Source organism: Aquila chrysaetos, chromosome 14, assembly GCF_900496995.4.
Source record: "Aquila chrysaetos chrysaetos chromosome 14, bAquChr1.4, whole genome shotgun sequence".
Lineage (NCBI taxonomy): Eukaryota > Metazoa > Chordata > Aves > Accipitriformes > Accipitridae > Aquila > Aquila chrysaetos.
In genome coordinates, this window is record NC_044017.1 from 28,811,956 (window position 1) to 28,831,567 (window position 19,612).

Here is a 19,612-nt window from a genome sequence, read left to right on the forward strand (position 1 = left end):
TAGTCAATTCTTTTTAACTAAAAGATGTGAGGTCATCATCTCTTTAGCATGCTAATCCACCACAAAATATTACCAGAGCAGACAGAAAATGTCTCGCTTGGTTATTTATCATGACTACTACACACCTCCTAACATTGATGAACTCGGAAAACACTGAATTTGGTTTCTGCTGGAGTACCCTGAATAATCAACAGCTACAAAGACGGGATAAGTGAACACGTTATAACAGTCTGGAATAGTCTGGAGAGAAAACCACAGGGACATTTCATGGTCAAAAGAAAGTTGAAAAAAAATTACATGTGGAAGCAGCAAAGCCTTATTTTCTATAGACCTAGGACCTTGTCAAATCTGTCCTTAAGAAGCAGAGACCTAAGTTATTAAAGAGCAACTATATTGTTTTGTTTTCTAAAGGAAAGCCTCCTACATTTAGCACTACTGTAACAGATCAGATGATTTAAATTTTGTCCTTTCACTAATCAGGGAACAACTTTCAAAAGGGCGGAATTATTAGTATGTATTTGTCTCGCTGGGACGGCAGAATTTCACCGGTGTTAGGAGCTCCAGCCTTTACGTCAGCAACGCGCACTGCTGCAGACTTTTTGAGATCTGAAAGACGGCGTGTTGAGGTTATTATATTTTCTCCCATAAGAACTGTTGGGTTTTCACAGGAAGGTCAGAGGAAGAAAGAGGAACCTTGTGCTGGATCAGCCTGCTCTAACAAAGTTAAGGTTATTTCCACTCCTGCTCTTTGTCTGTCTGCTCTAATTAGGCTGGAAGATCTTTAGGAAAGGGAATATATTTTAGACGTGTTTGTATAGTGCTTCCAACAAGGGTCTCATTTCAGCTGAGGACATTTATATGAGAAAAAGTATCCGACAGAGAACCGACGATCTTTATCTGACTTGCTTTACCCAGTGGAGACTTTTAGAGAGATGAATTTCTCGAGCTCTGTGGGTTCACAGCTTTCTCGTCTTATGCTCGCCCATTCTGAGATGCCTTGCTTCAAGGGGCCGCACACGTCTGCTACTCCTCACTTCGCTAAAATGAATCATGCAGCCCAGGAAAAGGTCACAGACCTAAACTGTGTATTTGGGGCTCACGGATCTCAGAACTGCAAACGTTATCAAACTATACCTTGTAATCCCCTTATTGACTGATAACTCTGTAATCTGCAGTATTTCAGGTTTCTCAGGATCCTGCGCAGGACTGCAGAATGCCATCATATGGCTATTCCAAACTTGCAAAAAATCTCCACTGCATATATTTTTCGTAATTTACGGGGTTTGCACCTACAGCATTTAAGAGATGAGCAAAATCACTGTTATTAGCTCACCGATGCCCTCATGTGGTCAGAAAAACTACTTGGTCTGAAGTAGAAAATACAGAACCGGGGGCAGTGGTGGGAAGGACTAACTTTTATCTGAATAAAGAATTGCAGCTTTGCCCAGTTCGGTCTTAATATCAGGGAAAGGCTGGATTTTTGTTAAAATGTTATAAAGTAAAATGTCACTTTTAAAAAAGGAAAAAAAAATTAAAATCATCAGTATATAGATTAAGGTAGATCCTGAGCAGTAAATATGAACAAACTGGGATCACTGAAACTCTGGAATGAATTATTCTTCAGATAAACATCCAACCTAAAAAATAAATTTCATCAAACGAATTTCCATTACCCTAAACTTTCAAGTACAAACTGCAGCTTCAGAAAATCAAAAGTAAAAAAGAATGCATTCAATAAAATAAAAATACTGATTCACTTAAAGGGTGAATAATTCATGTAGAGTTCTACATGATTAGTTGAGAGGAGTACGGATAGAATAAATGAGACTATTCAAGGAAGGGAGTAAGATGATCGTCACCCAAAGATGGCAGGGAATCAAACAACTCCAGATTTTCCAGTCTCAGCCCAAAATACAGAAAGAGGCATAAAGGAAACCCCCTTCCATTTCTAAGAATCCATTTCCTTAAATCCATAACTAATGCCTTGCGCACCGAGGATGGGATTCGGATCCGGGCCGTGGACGGTCAGTCAGGTGTCTGAGGTGCCACGACGGGCGGTGGTGCCTCTTCAGAGCCCTCCAGTGTCTCCTTCAAGGTGAGATCTTCGGGCTTTCTTGGTCACAGTGGGAGCTACCAGGCTTGGCTCAGAAGTACGACACTGAAATATGCCTACCGGTCTGGAGCTGGACCCTTCTCCTTCTCCTTGCTGTTACTCTTCAATATTTCCAAGCGCAACCACAGCAACCTGCCTCAGCTGCTTGTGCGCAAGTACACGCAAATGTTTAAAGCAATGAAACTGAACTGCTTTTGCCTGTAAAAATTAAGCCTTATTTATTAAGTACAATATACCTGCTGCTTTTTTTGATTTAATACCGTCTCGAAAAGAATCAGGGTAAAGGGTATAGTTGACCACGCCAATCCTTCCCTGGGAGGTAAATGTTTATCTCCTGATACTCCACCGAGGCTCATGGAAGGCTGCGTGGTGTTTAGTGAGCACAGGTTTCGGTGAAAAATTTTAAGAAAGAAAAGGTGACCCTGTGTAAACAAGCTAAGATTCTAATAAGACAGTTTGATCAATGAACTCCCATGATTTAATTGAACTTGAAGTATGCTTTCATAGAGTTTAGCCATTAATAAAGCACAGCATGACTGCTGTAAAGGAAAACAAAGGAATTCATTTCATACAAATGAGTTATTAATGTTTTTTTTCCACAACAACTGTACAAGTGATTCCCAAAAACCTCTAAGGAAAGCACCTACATCATATTATGAAAACTCAAAGGCAGCTACACAACATTTCTTTTGTTCTGTAAAAGCACTACGAGGGAATGAAAGAAACAAACCTAAGAGTCCTTCCAAAAAAATCAACTATAATTAATTCAGGACTAAAAGCACTACTAGCTATCAGCCACCTTCCCTCTTGCCTTTGTTCTGGCCATACAATGGAGAAGTCAAATTGCAAAGATTGTTGATAACCATGACACTTGCCCCCCCCCGCCCTTTTTTTTTTAAATTCCTCTGTAGATTTTACTGGACAATATTTTGTGTACTGCATCATCCTGCATTCCTGATGATCTCCCTGTATTCCATGATTGCTGTGAACCTCTCAGTTCAGGAGGCCAGTCCAACTGTGTCCACCCCGCTCCATTCAAAGAGATCAAAATGCGTCTGGGAAAAAGAAGGCTGTAGATACATCCACAGAAAGCTTCTCATTTTCTGAGTCCGGGTAGGTGCCTCAGCTATATTCTAGCTCTGTATCAGGCACACACCAGCTAAAATAACACCTCGGGTGTAAAAGCCAGGTAAGAGGCAGGACTTGTGCCAACAGGTCTGTTAACTGGCTGACTACAGGTGAGAACCTGACAAAAGGAGGGAGAAGTGTTGTTGCATTCCTCATGGCTAAGTATATGTGTAACACAGGGATCCTGAGATCTTTTTCCTAAATTGCTTTAAAATCTCTTCCTCTAAATCCACTTCCAAATGCCTGTTCATTATGAAATACACTCCCTGAGGGATTGGGTACCTGCAAAGTTACGACGATCTCCTGAGGTAATTCTAATTTGAGAGAGACAAAGTCCAGGTATGACATCTGGGCAAAAAACTGAACTTTTGAGTGTGTGTGTATCAATGTGTGTATGCATGCGTGCACATACGTAAATATATATGTGTGTGAATATATATACGCACACACAACTACATAGGTACCCCCCCCCCCCCAATTTAACATGATTGTGGTTCTTTTAACGTCAACAATACATCTGATATTATTGGCATTATGATTATTTTAAAAATGTACTCAACTTTTACTTCGGTTCAACACAGGCTTTACCTCAAGTCTAGGGAGGGTAGGAACACATTTGAAATATATTTCTAATGATGGGCCTGTCATCCCATAATAGCCACTTAGCATTTGCCTTTGCCGTCATCAGATCTAAAGGTTAACTGATGGATTGCAGAAAGAAGTCTGAATGTTGGGAACTACTACTGAGTGCTGCTGAACTCATCGAAATGCTGTTTTTAGCAAAAAGCCTTTGCATCATGGATGATTTGAGCAGTTAAGACAGAGGAAAAAAACACCCTTAATTTTTTTAGCTATTGGTGATGAACACATATACATTGCTCTTTTACATTACTGACATGAACCATATGTTCATGTCTTGTAGCTGTTCACAGGACACAGAATAACTTATGTGTTCTGTTATGACTTTTGAGCGCTGCTATAAGACTGTGAAGACAGCCATTTAAATCTGAGAAAAATATCTATTTATTGCATTTCTTGAGTTTTGCTGAATACGTCTATACTCATCTCAGCTAAGCATGTTTCAACCTTGAGCTATCTAGAGTTGGCATTTGTTTTCTTAGGTGGCTGCACTGCATTTATATGCAATTTTTTTCCCAATTTAAGGTATGTTCATACTGATCGCAGCATTCAAGGACATTCAACTACTCAGCTTGGCAACACAGGTACAAAGTATGTTTATATATCCTTATGGGTGTATACTGCATTTATCCCACCTCTGACGCTGTGGTGTAGACATACAGCATGAACTTGAACAAGTGACCTGCCTTCCTTATGTCTCAGTTCACTCCTCTGGACAGCAATGATGATGCTTACTGGCTCCAGATGTTGCAATAATTACATATTTAAATGTTTAGGGGTTCTACAGGGAATGGATGGATGAAGTAATTCTTTTTTTCACTCCTCCATTTAGCTAGTTACAATGACTCATGCTTTGTGGAAACACTGTATCAGTAAAATGTTAACTAGACAGAGCAGAAACCAAAAGAACATGCCTCTAGCGCTACTGGGAAAAGGAATCGCAATTTAAGATAAAAGCTTTCATTTTTGACAGAAGACTATTCTCTCAGTCAGTTCCCCAGGGCAGAAGATCTTGAATGAAATCTTCCAAAACCTCAATCTAAAGCCTTCCCTATTCTTACATACATTTCATTTGTGTCTCTTTTTAGTGCCAAGGCCCAAAACATATCCAAAATATATCCAAGTCATGCTGAGGTGTCCACCTCTAGGACCTCTTCCAACAGAATGAATCTGGGCCAGTGCTGCCTGAATTTCTACACAAGACTGCAGAACTGTCCCTAGTGCATTTGTTGTTCAAACCACCGGTGAGAAGCAACCAAAGATTGTTTTTTTCTCATTCATGCGCTTTTCTAGATTCATTCCACCATCTCAGTTTTGTGATGCTGTGAACTCTAACACGACTTAACCGTTCAGTTGGCTTTTTGCTAGAAAATAGGCAGATCAGGTCAAGTCTCAAAAGCAAAGTGGGGGAAAAAAAAAAAAGGGAGAGAACATTTCCAAGTTGCTTCTTGTCTCCGGAAGGGCCTGATGTCATATTAAGGAATTGTCCAACTAAAGATCTGCACCCCAACAGGTGGACTATTACTGATAGACACTACGTGAGTGGTCTTCGGTGACACGGGCTGTCGAAATGTTTTGAGCTGTTGACCCAGTGGGTAGAAACCTGCCCTAAGCGGGTGTCAGCGTGTCTTACACGCTTCCTTTGGACTCACCCACCTACAAAGAAGTACATGATTTTTTAAGCTGAGCGTTGCCCATCAGTCTTGAGACTAAAGAACTGGGACGATGGAGGTGTTTTATGGTTCAGGTTCTACACAGCACATACACTTGCTCATGGGTAGAGTACAGGTGTAATTTTACTACCTGAAGCAGAAGAAACTTCTAGTAGCTGAGCTATCAACACCAAGTATTTTATCTATTTTTAAACAGCTGGTATTAGCAAGGCTGGTGCCCACACAATTTGCATTTGCTGTATCTTTGCTCTGTTCAGTCCTCCATTACATGATCTTGACATTATATTGGCTGAATCTGGGTCATTTAAGAAACCTACCTGAGCTCTTATAGCAGATATAAACTGAGCCAAATATTTCAGATTTTTAAGTTTCTGAGGAAAACTCACGCTATACAGAACACCTATGTAGCGTGGGCCTCTGTCGTAGGCCACAGAGATGTAAGCAATAACCATCCTTGAAGAAGCAGTGTACTGTAGAACAGGCAGGCCTTGAGCTTTAAGATCTGGGATCTACCAGGAGATTGTGGCCCTGTTTTAGGATTACAGCAGGAAGATGGGAAACTGGAAAGAAGTATCTTTTTTTTTTTTTTTTTCTTGTTAACTATTCACTTAGATGAAAATACGATTTCATTTCCAACTAGGTACCTGAATATTTATGAGGAAGACTTACTATACTGAAAATGAGAGAGAGAAGACTCCATAGGAACTCAAAAGAGTTGCAACTACTTAACTCATTAGGCCTTTATATACAGCCACAAACACACAGCACTGTGATTTCAAAAACTCACCTCATGAATGTAAGAGACGATGCACTTACTGCAGGTTCCACACATACATGAAACACCACAGATACCAAAAAACTCTGCCAAAATAAACCCCTAAGAAATCTCAGATTATAACAATGTATTTTTTTTTTTGATCAATCAGATCCAATTCTTTGGACAATCTTGGTACCGAAATAACAAGAGACTATCCTCAGCTTGGGATGTCATTTTGCATGGGGATATTGTCTAGATCGAGACTACACAAGGATTGCTAAAAATGTTGTGATTCAATTTTGAGGTTCAGGTATATATTATCATTAATTACAAGCCAACGCTTTTGTAATCTTTGACCAAGTACATTTTTATGCACTCAACAGGTTTGGGCATGCCCTGAGACTTTTGAAAACAATGACAATCTGAGTATAATCTTTACATAGCATAAAACATTTTGGGCAACAGCCTACAGCAAGAGAACATTAAGTGGAATGAATACAGAAATAAATGGTTTTGTTGATAATCACAGATAAACGAAAAAAGATTTCGTCGCGGAGATTTCAGGTGCCTAAAGGGCATGATGCTTTATCATCTATTGAAATACCTCTAAATGATGCACCTTTTAATTATTTTTATGTAAGCATTGTCCTTTATCTAAATGAGACATAACAGTAAACAATGCTTACTGAAAAACAACAGCCCAACTATGTCAGAATGTAATCAGTGTTTTTTTCTATTTAATTTCTATCAATAACACTTTGATGCAAAAAGTAACAGAAACTTATCAACGTCTGCCTACTGCCATGACAATTTTAGGGCAAGATTTTAAAAATAAATTGTCCTTCAAATTCTTTTCAGATATTTGATAATGAAGTGACCTTGTTCTCAGAAACACCAAACAAGGAAAAAGCTCAACAATTTTTGGATTTCAAGTAGAGGTCATAGCTTTAGAAAACATTTTGTTTAGATTTTGTATTTTAGGCACTCCAATTTAATAATTTCAGAATACTGTACTCATATTTTGAGTTTAAAACTTCAATAAATGAAGATAATTTCTGACCTGCCTATATAAATACAAACTTATGTAAACATAAACCATATTTCCAGAAACTATTTTTGTAGCCTCAAGACTTCAGCAGTTTGAACTCTGCTGAGTATATCAATAATACAAAACAAGTGTTGACTATTTTGAAGACTGCCACGACATTATATCAAGGGACCCTAATTACTGATTATAAGTGGAACAGCTGTTTGTTTTCCTCTGTTCCATTGCTTATGTACATCCAGCCTGTTTCTGAGATCTAATCAGTTTGTGAAAGTCAAAATGCAGCCCAAGAAGATAGTACCAATAGTTCCAACTGAAGCCTAAAGATTTGTTTCCAGTTCTTTGAATCTATATTTATATTGAAAGCCCTCTGATTCTTTTTTCTCTCAAAAGTCAGGAAGCATCAGAGAGATTCTGTGTGTTTTTGCAGAACAGTGGTTCTCAACCACCTAGACAGGTCTCGTTTTGGTCCAAGAACATCACCACGAAGGGCTAATAAGCTTTGCTAAGCCTGTAGTAGCTTTGTGGGATGCATCAATGTCAGCTTTTAGGGAAGGGGAAATTGGGGGTGGGTGGGGAATGAATTCTAGTGATATGTGGAACAATGACAATTTTCTTAAGTGAGCTTCTGCTACAAGGTGATGGGGAATGATGGGTTTAGTCAAGGAATTAGAGATGCCTCATTAGACTCCAAGATACTTAACGTGAGCATGAGCATGAAACATTATACAAAGGAAGGTGATTTTCATACACTTGAACAAACAGATCAACATGTGGCTGCAAAATATCTCCAGTTCTGTAAAAGCAGGTATCAGGAAATATTTAGCTGCAGCTTTCTTAGCACAGTAATTGCCTCTAGAACAGGCAACACCAGAGTTCTTGCTATGCTTACTTTACACAGCGAATCTACATGAATATGTTTTCAAGCTAACAGGATCCTTTCATTTCCAGAAATGAATGCCTTAGCAAAGTACGGCTTTTATGTCTAGGTCCATTGAAAAATTGAGTTAGGTAGGAAAGGTGAAGGCCTTCATCTCCAAACAGCAAAGTACAGAGTTTACACAGCAACTACATACCTATTATCTTATTGGAGATATACATAAAGTAAAAGATTTAATTTATTGCTTATTGCTTTGTAATGACTTTGCAAACAAGGTTTCCTAGGTCTCATTATCTTTCCATTTAAATCAAAATGTTTAAAGTAGAGAAACAGAAGTTAGTGATAATCACGCAAGTCTGAAGATCACACAGGAGGCTTTGTTTCAGCCCTTTAGCTCAAATCAAACAGTATGCCGTTTTGAGTTCTAACAAATGACTGACTTGAGCTATATACCCTGTGTTGACAGAGGAAAGAAGAAACATGCTCTAAGAAGACTTTACCCTGGAATGTGCCTACTAATTAGAGACGCAGGCTGTCAGGAGAGAGAAATTCTACAACAGATCTTGAAAACTGCTTTGTGACTGTGGGAAAACTTCTTAGCCTTTTTTAAAAATGGTTACTTGACATCACTAGTTAAATGACTTAACATTTTCTGATGATGTGTACTTTCCAAGCAGTATTCTCTAACATTTATGACTGACAGTACAGTAATACTGTTGAATAAAATTACAAGTTATAAAAAAAAAAAAAAAAAAAAAAAAGGAAAACCAACTATTAAACCAAGTAAAATTCTAACTGTTCCTCCTGACTCTCTTCATTTCTACGAGTCAACTTGATCAGTAGACGAAATTGGGCTGGTGTAAACCGACTGTATCTGACCATAAGATGGTGCTAGTGCTACTGCATTGGTAATAAAAATGGCACTGGTAAAACAACAAGTATCCACACAAACGTGCTACTGGGTAAGTTTCCTTTTCTCATGACTTTTATGAAAGGCATTTGCTGAGGTCCAGTAACAAGAACACGTCAGTTCTTGCACAAGTTTCTGTAACTGCAGAACATCTTGTAGAAAGGGAGCTCAGAGCGGGAAAAGGAAGTGAAAGAAGAGCTATGGTTTTGGCCTAATAAATCCCATACACGCTTGAGATACCTGGACACCTTGTAAACAAATATATAGAGAGATCTAATCTAGAAAAGACTCATCCTGTTTTCCCATTCTAATGCACTGTGAAAGTCGTTACAGAAATTCATGAAACAGAAATAATTACAATAGTAGGTAGAGACCAGATCTTCCTAGTCAAAAGTGGAGAAGTCCTCCTAAAGCACACTCTAGTTTTTCAGTGATACCTTCTCCAATCACTAACAGAAGTTAAAGATGCAGTTGAACAGTTCTGAATTTTCCCTCTGTGTTGCAATGGTGATCATACATATTAGCCAGTACATTAACACTTGTGTATACATACATACATGCACAGACAGCATACATGTATATGTTGTATATTTTCAACATCTACCTAAACATTCCCCATGAGAACGTGGCTGTATGGAGACCCTTGTGACTGTGCTCAGCTGGAAGAATTTTCAAAATCAGCCAAAGGCACTACTGTGAACTCAAGGCATCTTCCACCTAGAGTTTCAAGTTTCTTTTCTAAAGTACAAACACAGTAATTTTTTCCAAGTATTTGAACTCTGGAAAAGTATATGCTTTCCTTAAAAATTAATTTCATTATTCTACATTTTGAAAGTTGCAGTTAAAAATCAGCAGGAGATAAAGAATTGATTTGCATTTAAATGTAGTGGGATTTGGCAAAATACAAACACTGCAAGAAAAAGAGACTGTCCGTAACCATAAATACAGGGGTCACAAATACGCTTTTTAATTAAGCTATTGTGTCTTTTCTTTCAGTGAAGACATCTATTGAATTTTTCTCGCAGGCCTATTTCTACTTCCCAGTGTTTTTCAGCACAGCTCTACCTCGACCCTTCTCCCAGCCGAAAACTCATTTGCAACTCCTTTTGTTAGAAGTTTTTCATTTCAGCTTTGTGAACTCCTACCTGCACAGGACGACCATCTTCTTGGCCAAGCATGTTCCTCCAGTCCTGCAGCGACCGCTGGAGGCTGTCCAGCCCCGTCTCCCAGAGCCTCACACCGCCTCCCATGTCCACACTAACCAAACCCACTTTGCCCAGCGGTGCCAGGAGGGCATCGGCGTCCGAGATCTTAGAGAGCCACGATGTATATGGAGAGAGAGACTGTGATCTGAAAAACAAGGGTTCATGTGATTTTTCTTGAAGCTGCAATTAAAAAGAGGACGAGTATTTCTGTAGTTAAGGTGACAATTAAATGAAATTACATCCTCGTTCCATGACAGACTATAACTAAGCCCTGCAGACCCTCTATTTTGTCTGAAACATTTCACCTGCTGAAATTGGATACGACCAAAAGATACTTGTCAGTATAAAAGACCTGGCTGAAAGGGAATGTGTTGCCTAACCCGCTGTTGTATCTCGTCTATCTGAAAATAGTCTTTACAAAAAACTATAAGGAATTTGAAAAGTTTTAAAATGTGTTATAGAAAAATAGAAAACTACAAAAGAAATAGGAAAGACCATGACCTGGGCACTGAGGAAAATACCTTTCCATCAACTTAAAGTAACACCTTTCTCTAGTGCTTTAATAAAAACAAAGGTTTAACCACTCATTTAAAGATGGCCCAGCTTTATGCACAGAGAATCTCAGCACTGCTTTAAACTGTCAACTTGCAGACAAATTTACTGCTGAAACAGAGGGCCTAATAGCTACATAATATGAAGAGAAATTTAGATAAAGTAGGAAAGATTATTTGCATTTTTTCAGTACTGTTAATGACATGCATAATGACTTGGCAACTTGCACTAATACTACAATTAATAATCTTTAAAGATAAAAGAAGCAATAACACATAGGCCTCTACCTATGACTCAAATTGCCATGTACTAATTCAACTGAAGAAGAGTTATCTTAGCATTTGACCAGGCTAACTATGCCAGGAGGAAAGGCTGTTAGATTTTAGCACAGAACTATGCATATATATGAAAAGTCACTTTATTTATCAGTGCTTAATGGAGTACATTTTTAAATCTGGACTTGTGCTCAGATCTGGCATGAATAGCTTAAGTCCTCATCCTAGGTTAAGGGTCATGATGTTGAAGTTTGGCTTTGTAATTTTTGTAATTTCTTATAAAATCCTAGTGTAAAATAAAGTGTGATTCCCTATTATTTCTATGTTAATGCCTTAAATTTTTGAATGACTGTGTAAGATGTAGGCCAATGGATCAATTATAAAATGGTGAACAGTCCAAAATTAATTCTCTATTAATTAAAAAATTCCACAGATTATTAACGATGCAGAATTAGTTTAAATGAGAATCAATTAATATTGTCAAACCCAACATCAAATGGATAGAATTAAAAAAAAGAAGTATAAAATTCCTGATGTGTGGGTTTCATACATGTGCTAGTTAAACATGCAAAGTTGAGAGACTGCTATTTAAAACAAAAACCTTTATTATTATTGCAGTGGAAAATGACAATTTGTAACCAAAATATACATTTATATCATAAAACATGTGTAAATATGCTCTACAATGGTCAGAGATGGATGTTAAACCCAAACAGAAGCCACACGGTCTGGCTATTTTAATGTATCATGCAAGATACTTGTGTGGAATGTATACTTTCCAAAGGGAGAACCAAAACTTAGAGAAGCTCAAGTTATTTTCAAGGGGAACTTTATATTGGACCAGAACTTGATTCCTGGTTTCCTAACACCTAGCACTGGATCATTCTGCCTGTCTTTGTTAGACCCTAAAGATAGAGAAAAAGGAAAAAAAAATAAAGATAGCAAAACAAAATGAAAGAGGGTGGAGGATAAAGTGGTGAAGAGGTGGAAAGAGCCAAGGGAATGAAAATCAGAAGATAAAGCTACCTTTCATAGTTACTAATTAGTTGCTACATTTTCATTGGTAATCACCTAGTAAACAGATAAGAACTGTTGACAAAAATATGCTGCAACAATAGCAGAATTTTATCCACTAGGTATGAATTATTCTTACTTCCCACATCAGAAGAAATATTTGCTTATTCTGAAGTAATAATACACACTAAATTCTCTTTGCTGTTCTGTAAGACAGAGGCTGCTCTAATCAATAAAATCAGTTACCTCGGAATAGCAATGTATTTGATTTTCTTTGAGTTAAGATCTGTTACTTCCAAGTATCCAGCAGCTTGTGGAGGAGTGACATCTGAAAACAAACAAACATGTTATTTTCCTGCTGCATGATTAACCGGTTATTGCATTTGCATTTAGCAGATTAAATTTAAACATTTCATTATACAGTACCTGTCAGAAAATAATAAGCTTTCACATTCAGCACAGGAGTGTAACTTGCAAATACGGAATTGTTTTACTGTTATGATAGTGACTAACCAGAGAGGCACAATTATAAAAGAACAATGTATTTGTACAGCAAATGTCAAAATTACAGACAAATATAGCCCTACTCACAAAAGCACTGATCAGGCATTACTGCAATCCCTAACTCACTGCTTTTATCTGTCACTGAAGATAACGTCAGCTGTATATCTGACTTTAAAAGCATATTGAGGAACATTTCAAAACATTGTGCTTATGATTCCTGCTTCAAAATTTCCCAATAATATTAACCTAAATGTTGTTGCCTTAAATTGAACCACTCTTTTTGCAGGTAGATTCCCGGTATGCAAAGATTTTATAACTTCATAGTAAATAGCCCTAGACTATTGGGCATTTAATATTCTGTTTATAGACAGTTTAATGAATACAGCTAATTCTATGGTCCCTCCCTCAGAAATAAATTTTTGTGTGTGTGTGTGTGCCTACATTGGCTTTTGCCAACATATGAGTACACTCTGCCTGGGCTCAGAAGTGGCTTCCAGTTAGGAGCTGGCTTTCATCTGCCTGCAATAAATTGAGGAACTTAAGTTTTTCAGAAAAGAAACCAGAAGACTGAATTACACTGCATAGTATGGGTACAAAATATCATTGTCACAAGATGAAAGCAAGTCTAGATTTCCTTCTGAAACAACTTCTCTTTCACCTCCTTGAAATGAAGGAGAGCCTGATGTTACCTGCAGAAGTGTTGGTGCTTGCACACAGCACGCACAGACAGAAAAGACCAGTAAGACCAGCAGTATAAGGGGATCTAACATTCAAATGAGTATAAAGAATAACCCACAGCAGCACTTTAGGCATATCTACTTTATCTACGTATCTATAGTATGCAAATCTACAGCAGCACATCTGCTGACTTTACTCATCTTCATAAAAATGGAAATATCAGGCACATTGGAAATAGGAAAAAAAAGTCTGGAAAAATGCAGGTTTGTGGGCCACAGAGCACTTTTTGTTTTGCCTAGATTTTGTTACTGTTTTAAAATGTGCTCTCTCTTTTGGTGGTAATGGAGAATAAGATCTGCATTAAAAATTCTGATGAAGATCTACCACACAGAGCTGATACTGAACTGGAAGGGGTAGAACTGTGGGATAAAAATTAAAAATTAAGTTAATAATAACTTAGAGAGAAAACACAAATCAACCAAATTAAATTATAGAAAGACAAACAATTGCAGAGTAGGAAGCTAAGAAAAGGTAATCAAATGTTTAAATGCAACACAGGAACAACTGGCCAGGCCCCAGAACTACAGTCAAGAATCTTACGATGAAACATGAACATCAGACCTAAACAAGTGCAGTTTGTTCCTCTTTTGCTGAAGCCCAACAGAGAACAGCTATGCACAGCTCCAGACATCAAACAGACATCAAACTTTCCTACACGTGTGTAGGAAAACACAGACACATGAGAGAGTCCTGGGGGTGACAAAGAGGTTAGAATGGATGGGCTATAAGAACAAATGTAAGGAATTAACTCTTTTTGTTTGTCTAAAAAGAGACTTTTTTTTAAAAAACACATCCCATAATATCGAAAAGATCCTTATAAAGACAGCAATATTATCCTGATTGAGTGGAGGTGACATGAAGCATTCAGTTTTGTTTACAGCAAAAAAAAAAAAGCTGGATACTAGGAAAAGCTTTTCTTATACAAGGAGAGTAAAGCATTGCAATAGGCCAATTGTTTGACAAACATCAGTTAAGAAGAGTCTAAACATGTGTCATCCTGTCCCTATATAAATAGGTGGACCAGATGATGTGTTGAGGTTATTCCTGTAACTGTGTGTGTTACACTCCATGTTGTTCCCGTTACTGTCACACTAATAGAGATACGCACTCAGTAATAAACTGTTATTTTATATTCATGTATAGAAAGTGCTGAGAATCCAAGTAAATATTTGCTCTCAAGTAGCCCTCATTTCTATAGCCCTGTTCTTAGAATAAACATGAATACTTATTTGCTGGATCCTGCCATGATCTCGTGTGAGTTTATATTTTGTGGCCATACATCTATTTGGCAGTCTTTGGGGAGATTATTACTTGTTATAGTTTCTTTTCAAACATAACTATTATCCTGGTTTACAGTTCCAATAAAACACAAAGGAAATTACTTCTTTGCTTGTTGTTCCTGGAACAGTTTCGGTAATACATATTGGAGCATGCTACGGTTTGGCTGAGTACTTTGAATTATTAATAGAACTGGAAGGCTGTGTGCCAGAACTGACCAGTTGTCCAAGAAGATGAGAAAGAAAGCCTGATAGATACGCAAACCGAAGCAAAAATATAGAACAACTTCTCAAAGGCAACATAAGACATTAGTGCAAGAACTTCAAGGGACTGCCACATACTCGATTTTATGTAGTAGGATGCCTTTGCTTCACTATGTCATCTCCCAGGAAAGGATACAAAGAGTTATGAACGAAGTCTTATACAACTTTATAGGTAAGTAACTACAGGTTTCCAGTGCAGAAACAACAGCACAGATGAATCACCAAACGTCCAAAGGCCTCCATGAATTATGCAGCACACTCAGGAATAAGCAACACTGAATCTCCAAGGGATGAAGACTGTTAAGTAGCTACTGGTAGCAGTTAAATGTGCATTCATTTAAATATCCTGTCGATTAGTGAGATTGAGAGGCAAACTCCAGAAGAAACAATAGCCCAGCAGAGAGGGCTGCAAACACTGGATCTCAAATGGGCACAGTAAGGACTTTTTATCTCACCTTCCAAGTGAGTACATGAATGCATGTCTCTTTTCTTCTGTCTTCTCTTTTTCACTTGGAAAGATTTTGGATTCATGCCATAACAACGGCAATACTAGGTCTCTCTAATCTAGTACCCTGTCTCCAAGAGTAGTTAGATGCTTGACAAGTGTAAGAATGGACAAGCACACATGGTATTTTCCTCAAGTCGCCAACCAGTTCCAATCCAGGGGCTTCTTAAACTGAATGTTGTGTCTATGTTTTTATGTCTACGTATTTAGTAACCTTCCATGAGTTTGTCCAGTTTTCCTTTGGATCCATGTTTCAGCATTCACAGCATCCTTTGGGAAGCAGTTTCACAGGTTGGTTCCCTGCTCTGTGAAGAACCACCTCTTGTTTGTTTTGATGAAGTTCCCACTAGCCCCATTAGCTGCCCTCTAACTCTAGTACCGAGTGTAAAATTGTTGCTTTTTCCACATCTCCATGCCACACATGTTCTTGTAGAACTCCACCTTATGCCCCTTTCCTGATCTTGTCTCCACAGGCAGGACATTTGGCTGATGTAATCTTGCTCATCCTTGTCACCCTTTTCTGAACTTATCCCAGTTCAGCCTTCTCCCACCTTGAGACAGAGGACCAAAACTACACGGTGTTAAGGACACACAGATTTATACAACAGCACAAAGATATTATCTGTTTTCTCTCTGTTTCTTCCCTAGTAATTCTTAACATTTGATTTGCTTTTTTTGACTGCTACTGAGCTTTGAACTGGTATTTTAATGAAACTATCTATCATAACACCAAAATCATGCTCCTGAGATGTACTGATCAGCCCCACCATTTTAGATGTAGAATTAGGACTCTTCCTTTCTTCCTTCATGTACATTATATTTACCTATACTGAATTTCATCTGCCATTTCTATCGCAGTCAGCATCGTAGTCCTTCTGTAATCCTTCATGGTGAATCCTTTCTACTGTGAATAATATCCAGTATCATCAGCAAACAGTCATTTCACTGTTCATTAATTTTTTAATTTTTCTGGTTTTTTTCATGACCGTGCTAAGTAGCACAGGTCTCTGTAGGACTCCACTCATAGCTCCTCCACTAGAAAAACTGGCCATTAACTGATAAATGGAAATGTCTGAAGTCCTGAAAAAAGGCTATGGAAGAGAAAACCTAGAGTCTTGCTCAAGTCCAGTTTAATTGTATCAGTAAGGTCATACTAAACATGATTCAGTTAAGATCAATTTTGGTAATTCATAAATTAAAACATCATTTAGAAAAGAAAAATCAATAATAATGATCCTCAAGAAGGACTTAAATCTTTCAACTTAAATGGCCATAAAGCACAAATGAAACCTCATAAAATTTTCTATAAATTTAAAGCTATCAATCACTATTCATGAATATATTTCACCATAGTTGAGGAAAAAGAAAAGTTAGTATCTTGTTCAGCTGTAACAACAGATATAAATTAAATTGCTTGGTTAGACAGAAGCCAATTCTCAGACAGATAATTTGCTCAGGTCACTGGTATCCAGGATTCAGGAAGAATGTCCCCTGGTTTTTAATTATATTAACCTAGCATTATAAAGTATTATATACCACAGCAACTTAAAAGACTTTCAGAAATAACTGTCAAGATCTCAATTTTAGGTATCATTTGGAAGCACTGTATCCCTCCCTCACTCCCAAATTAATAAACTAATTTTAACAAAAACTCAGAAGATTTACCTTCTGAATTTTTATACCAGCTACTTCAGAGTAGGTTTGGGGGCTTTTTTATCATAAAGGCGTAAAAAAAAAAAAAAAAAAAAAAGACCCAGTCTGACCCTTCCACAGTTTATAAAGTATGAGATGATTACAGCCTGAAGTGGCATAATTCCAAGATCGTCATGCTAACTCTAGGTTTTATTAAGTTTAATCTTTTTAAAAGCTAACCTTTTCTTTACAAATGTAGGCAACTTCAGTTTTCTACCCTGTTTATATCCTTGACTTTGTTTCTTTAGTCAAGTGAATGTTTTATCCTTTTAGTAATAAATAAAAGGATTTCTCTACACAGCGAATTTAATCTGTGTTAGACCATTTATTTTGTAAAAGGGAGTTAATTTGGAATAAAGCATTTTATTCACGGACAGAGAGTTCACCTACAGAACAAGTCAGGAATAGGTTCTTGCTGATGGATTCCGAAAACCTGCCATTCTACCATATACATGTATTTGGGGGGTTTTCTCTTTTGATAGTGACCTTTCCTTGGAGATTTCTAGACTTAATTAATGCAAAACTCACAAATGCTGTTATTTAGCACTAACTGGTATATTTTTAGTCATTGGCTGAAGAAGCTAAAGATACAATGATAACAGAAAGCTTGGCATGGCAGCACAAAAAAGTCTGAAGGCCTGTAGTCTATACCTGCTTTATTAGTGTACAAGCGGAGGATGGTTTTGCTGTAAATGAAAGTTGCTCATGCAACATGCTCTTGGACAAGAGAAGAACTAAAAAGCCTGGGTCTCTTCGGTTTGGAGAGGAGGCAGATGTGACTGAAGTTTACAAAGTCATGAAGGTGATGGGTAAGGTGAATGCAGAACTGTTATTCTCCCAGTATAATTCAGCATGTTAATAAGATTCAAACTGATTTTAACAATGAGTGCAACTACTCTCATTCCTCCTCAAATGCTTGCTTTGTGATTCTTTAAGAATATTTTGGAAAAAATTCATGAGTGATTGCAGTTTACAAGCCAAAAACAAGCGTGTACAGTTGTTGCAGCACAAGTATATGAACCTCTTACCTTTTGGGTAAATGTCTTTCAAAGGCACATCTCCAGGTGCTAAAATTCTGACTATTTGATTAGAAGCCAATAAAGTTACACAATTGGTTTGTTTTGCAGCTCCTGTTTTCCTCCGGGCTCCATAATAAAATGGATCAGAAGGAGAAGCACGTTTGCGACTCAGAGAGGAGTTTCTTTTCCAGCTATACACTTCACTAGGAGACTGCAAGAGAGAAGGAGTCTACTGAACAAAATGTTACTATTATCGAGCCTAAGAACAAATGTTTCTCCATAAGTCCCACTTCTTATCTAATTTCAAATCAAATGTAGCTACTGTGGTTACCTCTCATGTCACCGCATGACAAGGAGAAGACCTCGATTATTCTGTCATTAAAAACTCCTATAGGAGTGAAAAACAACAGACCACCCACACAGATTTTAGGAATTGAGACTCTTTGAAGATCTGAAGTTGAATCAACATTTTTTTTTTCATGTTGAACCAGGAACAGAAAGCATTGAAATAACCTAATCTGGAATCAAACTATGTAACAAACTGTTACCATAATCTAAATTTCCACTAATGTAGATAAATGCAAACAGATATTTCAGTAATGAATTCAAAGGTAGGCATTAAGGCTGGGATTTGGCTCCAGGTTCAGAGACATAAATGTAGGTGTCCACATGTGAGCCAGGTGCTTCATCTCCCACTATAGCCAGTAGAGCCTAGAGAATAAATCATCTCATCTTGAAGAAGGCCACTACGTTTGGTCAGCTGAGCATTGCTACTACGAGTAAGAGCTTAGATACCTTGTTGATACTAAATACCTACACCATTAACACTAACCACTGAATCTGAAGTTTCGTCCCACCACCCTCACGTTCACCTTTAGCGCTCCCTCTTTGACATTCACATGGACATTTAAAACCATGTGTAAAGAAAGACAGGGCTTCAGTCTAAATCAGGGAGAGCAAAATGCTTCAGTGCTCTCCAGTGTCGGTACTGAGGTGTGTAGCATCTTTAGTACTCCCTCCTCTAGACCACCTCCCTTTTCCACATCTATTAGAAATAATATGAAAAGCTAGTAAAATCAATGTGGCAATATAAATCCAAATCAAGTAAAACTCAAAAGCTAATTGCAAAGACAGGGAATGTCTTATTGAGAAAAACATATTTTTGAATCATTTTGGATTTCAGAGTATTTTCTTCAACCATTTGGCTTTCCCCAAATTCATGTCTATTAACAGTTACATTTTCTATTTTGCCCCAGTTTATTAAGCAAACTTGATATAGAATTATTTATTCCATAAGCACCACAGGTTTTGTGTATCACTAGGTAGTAAATATAAGTAAATCCAAAGAATTAAACATACTGCTTTTATTTTCCCTGTGTTTACCTCCACTCCTTGCAACAGCCTTAGTCATTACACTGTTAA

General features: G+C 37.6%; 1 protein-coding gene across 2 annotated transcripts in view; it reads right to left on the minus strand.

Moving 5' to 3' along the window:
* Nucleotides 1-19,612, minus strand: part of VWA8 (von Willebrand factor A domain containing 8) — a 194,439-nt gene that overhangs the window by 36,317 nt on the left and 138,510 nt on the right. For both annotated transcript variants that reach the window (XM_030036351.2, XM_030036352.2), the window contains exons 35-37: nt 18,200-18,401; nt 12,438-12,519; nt 10,291-10,495 (exon numbers count right to left, since the gene is read on the minus strand). In XM_030036351.2, the coding sequence (XP_029892211.1) occupies nt 10,291-10,495; nt 12,438-12,519; nt 18,200-18,401 (489 nt within the window). The remainder of the gene's footprint in view (nt 1-10,290; nt 10,496-12,437; nt 12,520-18,199; nt 18,402-19,612) is intronic.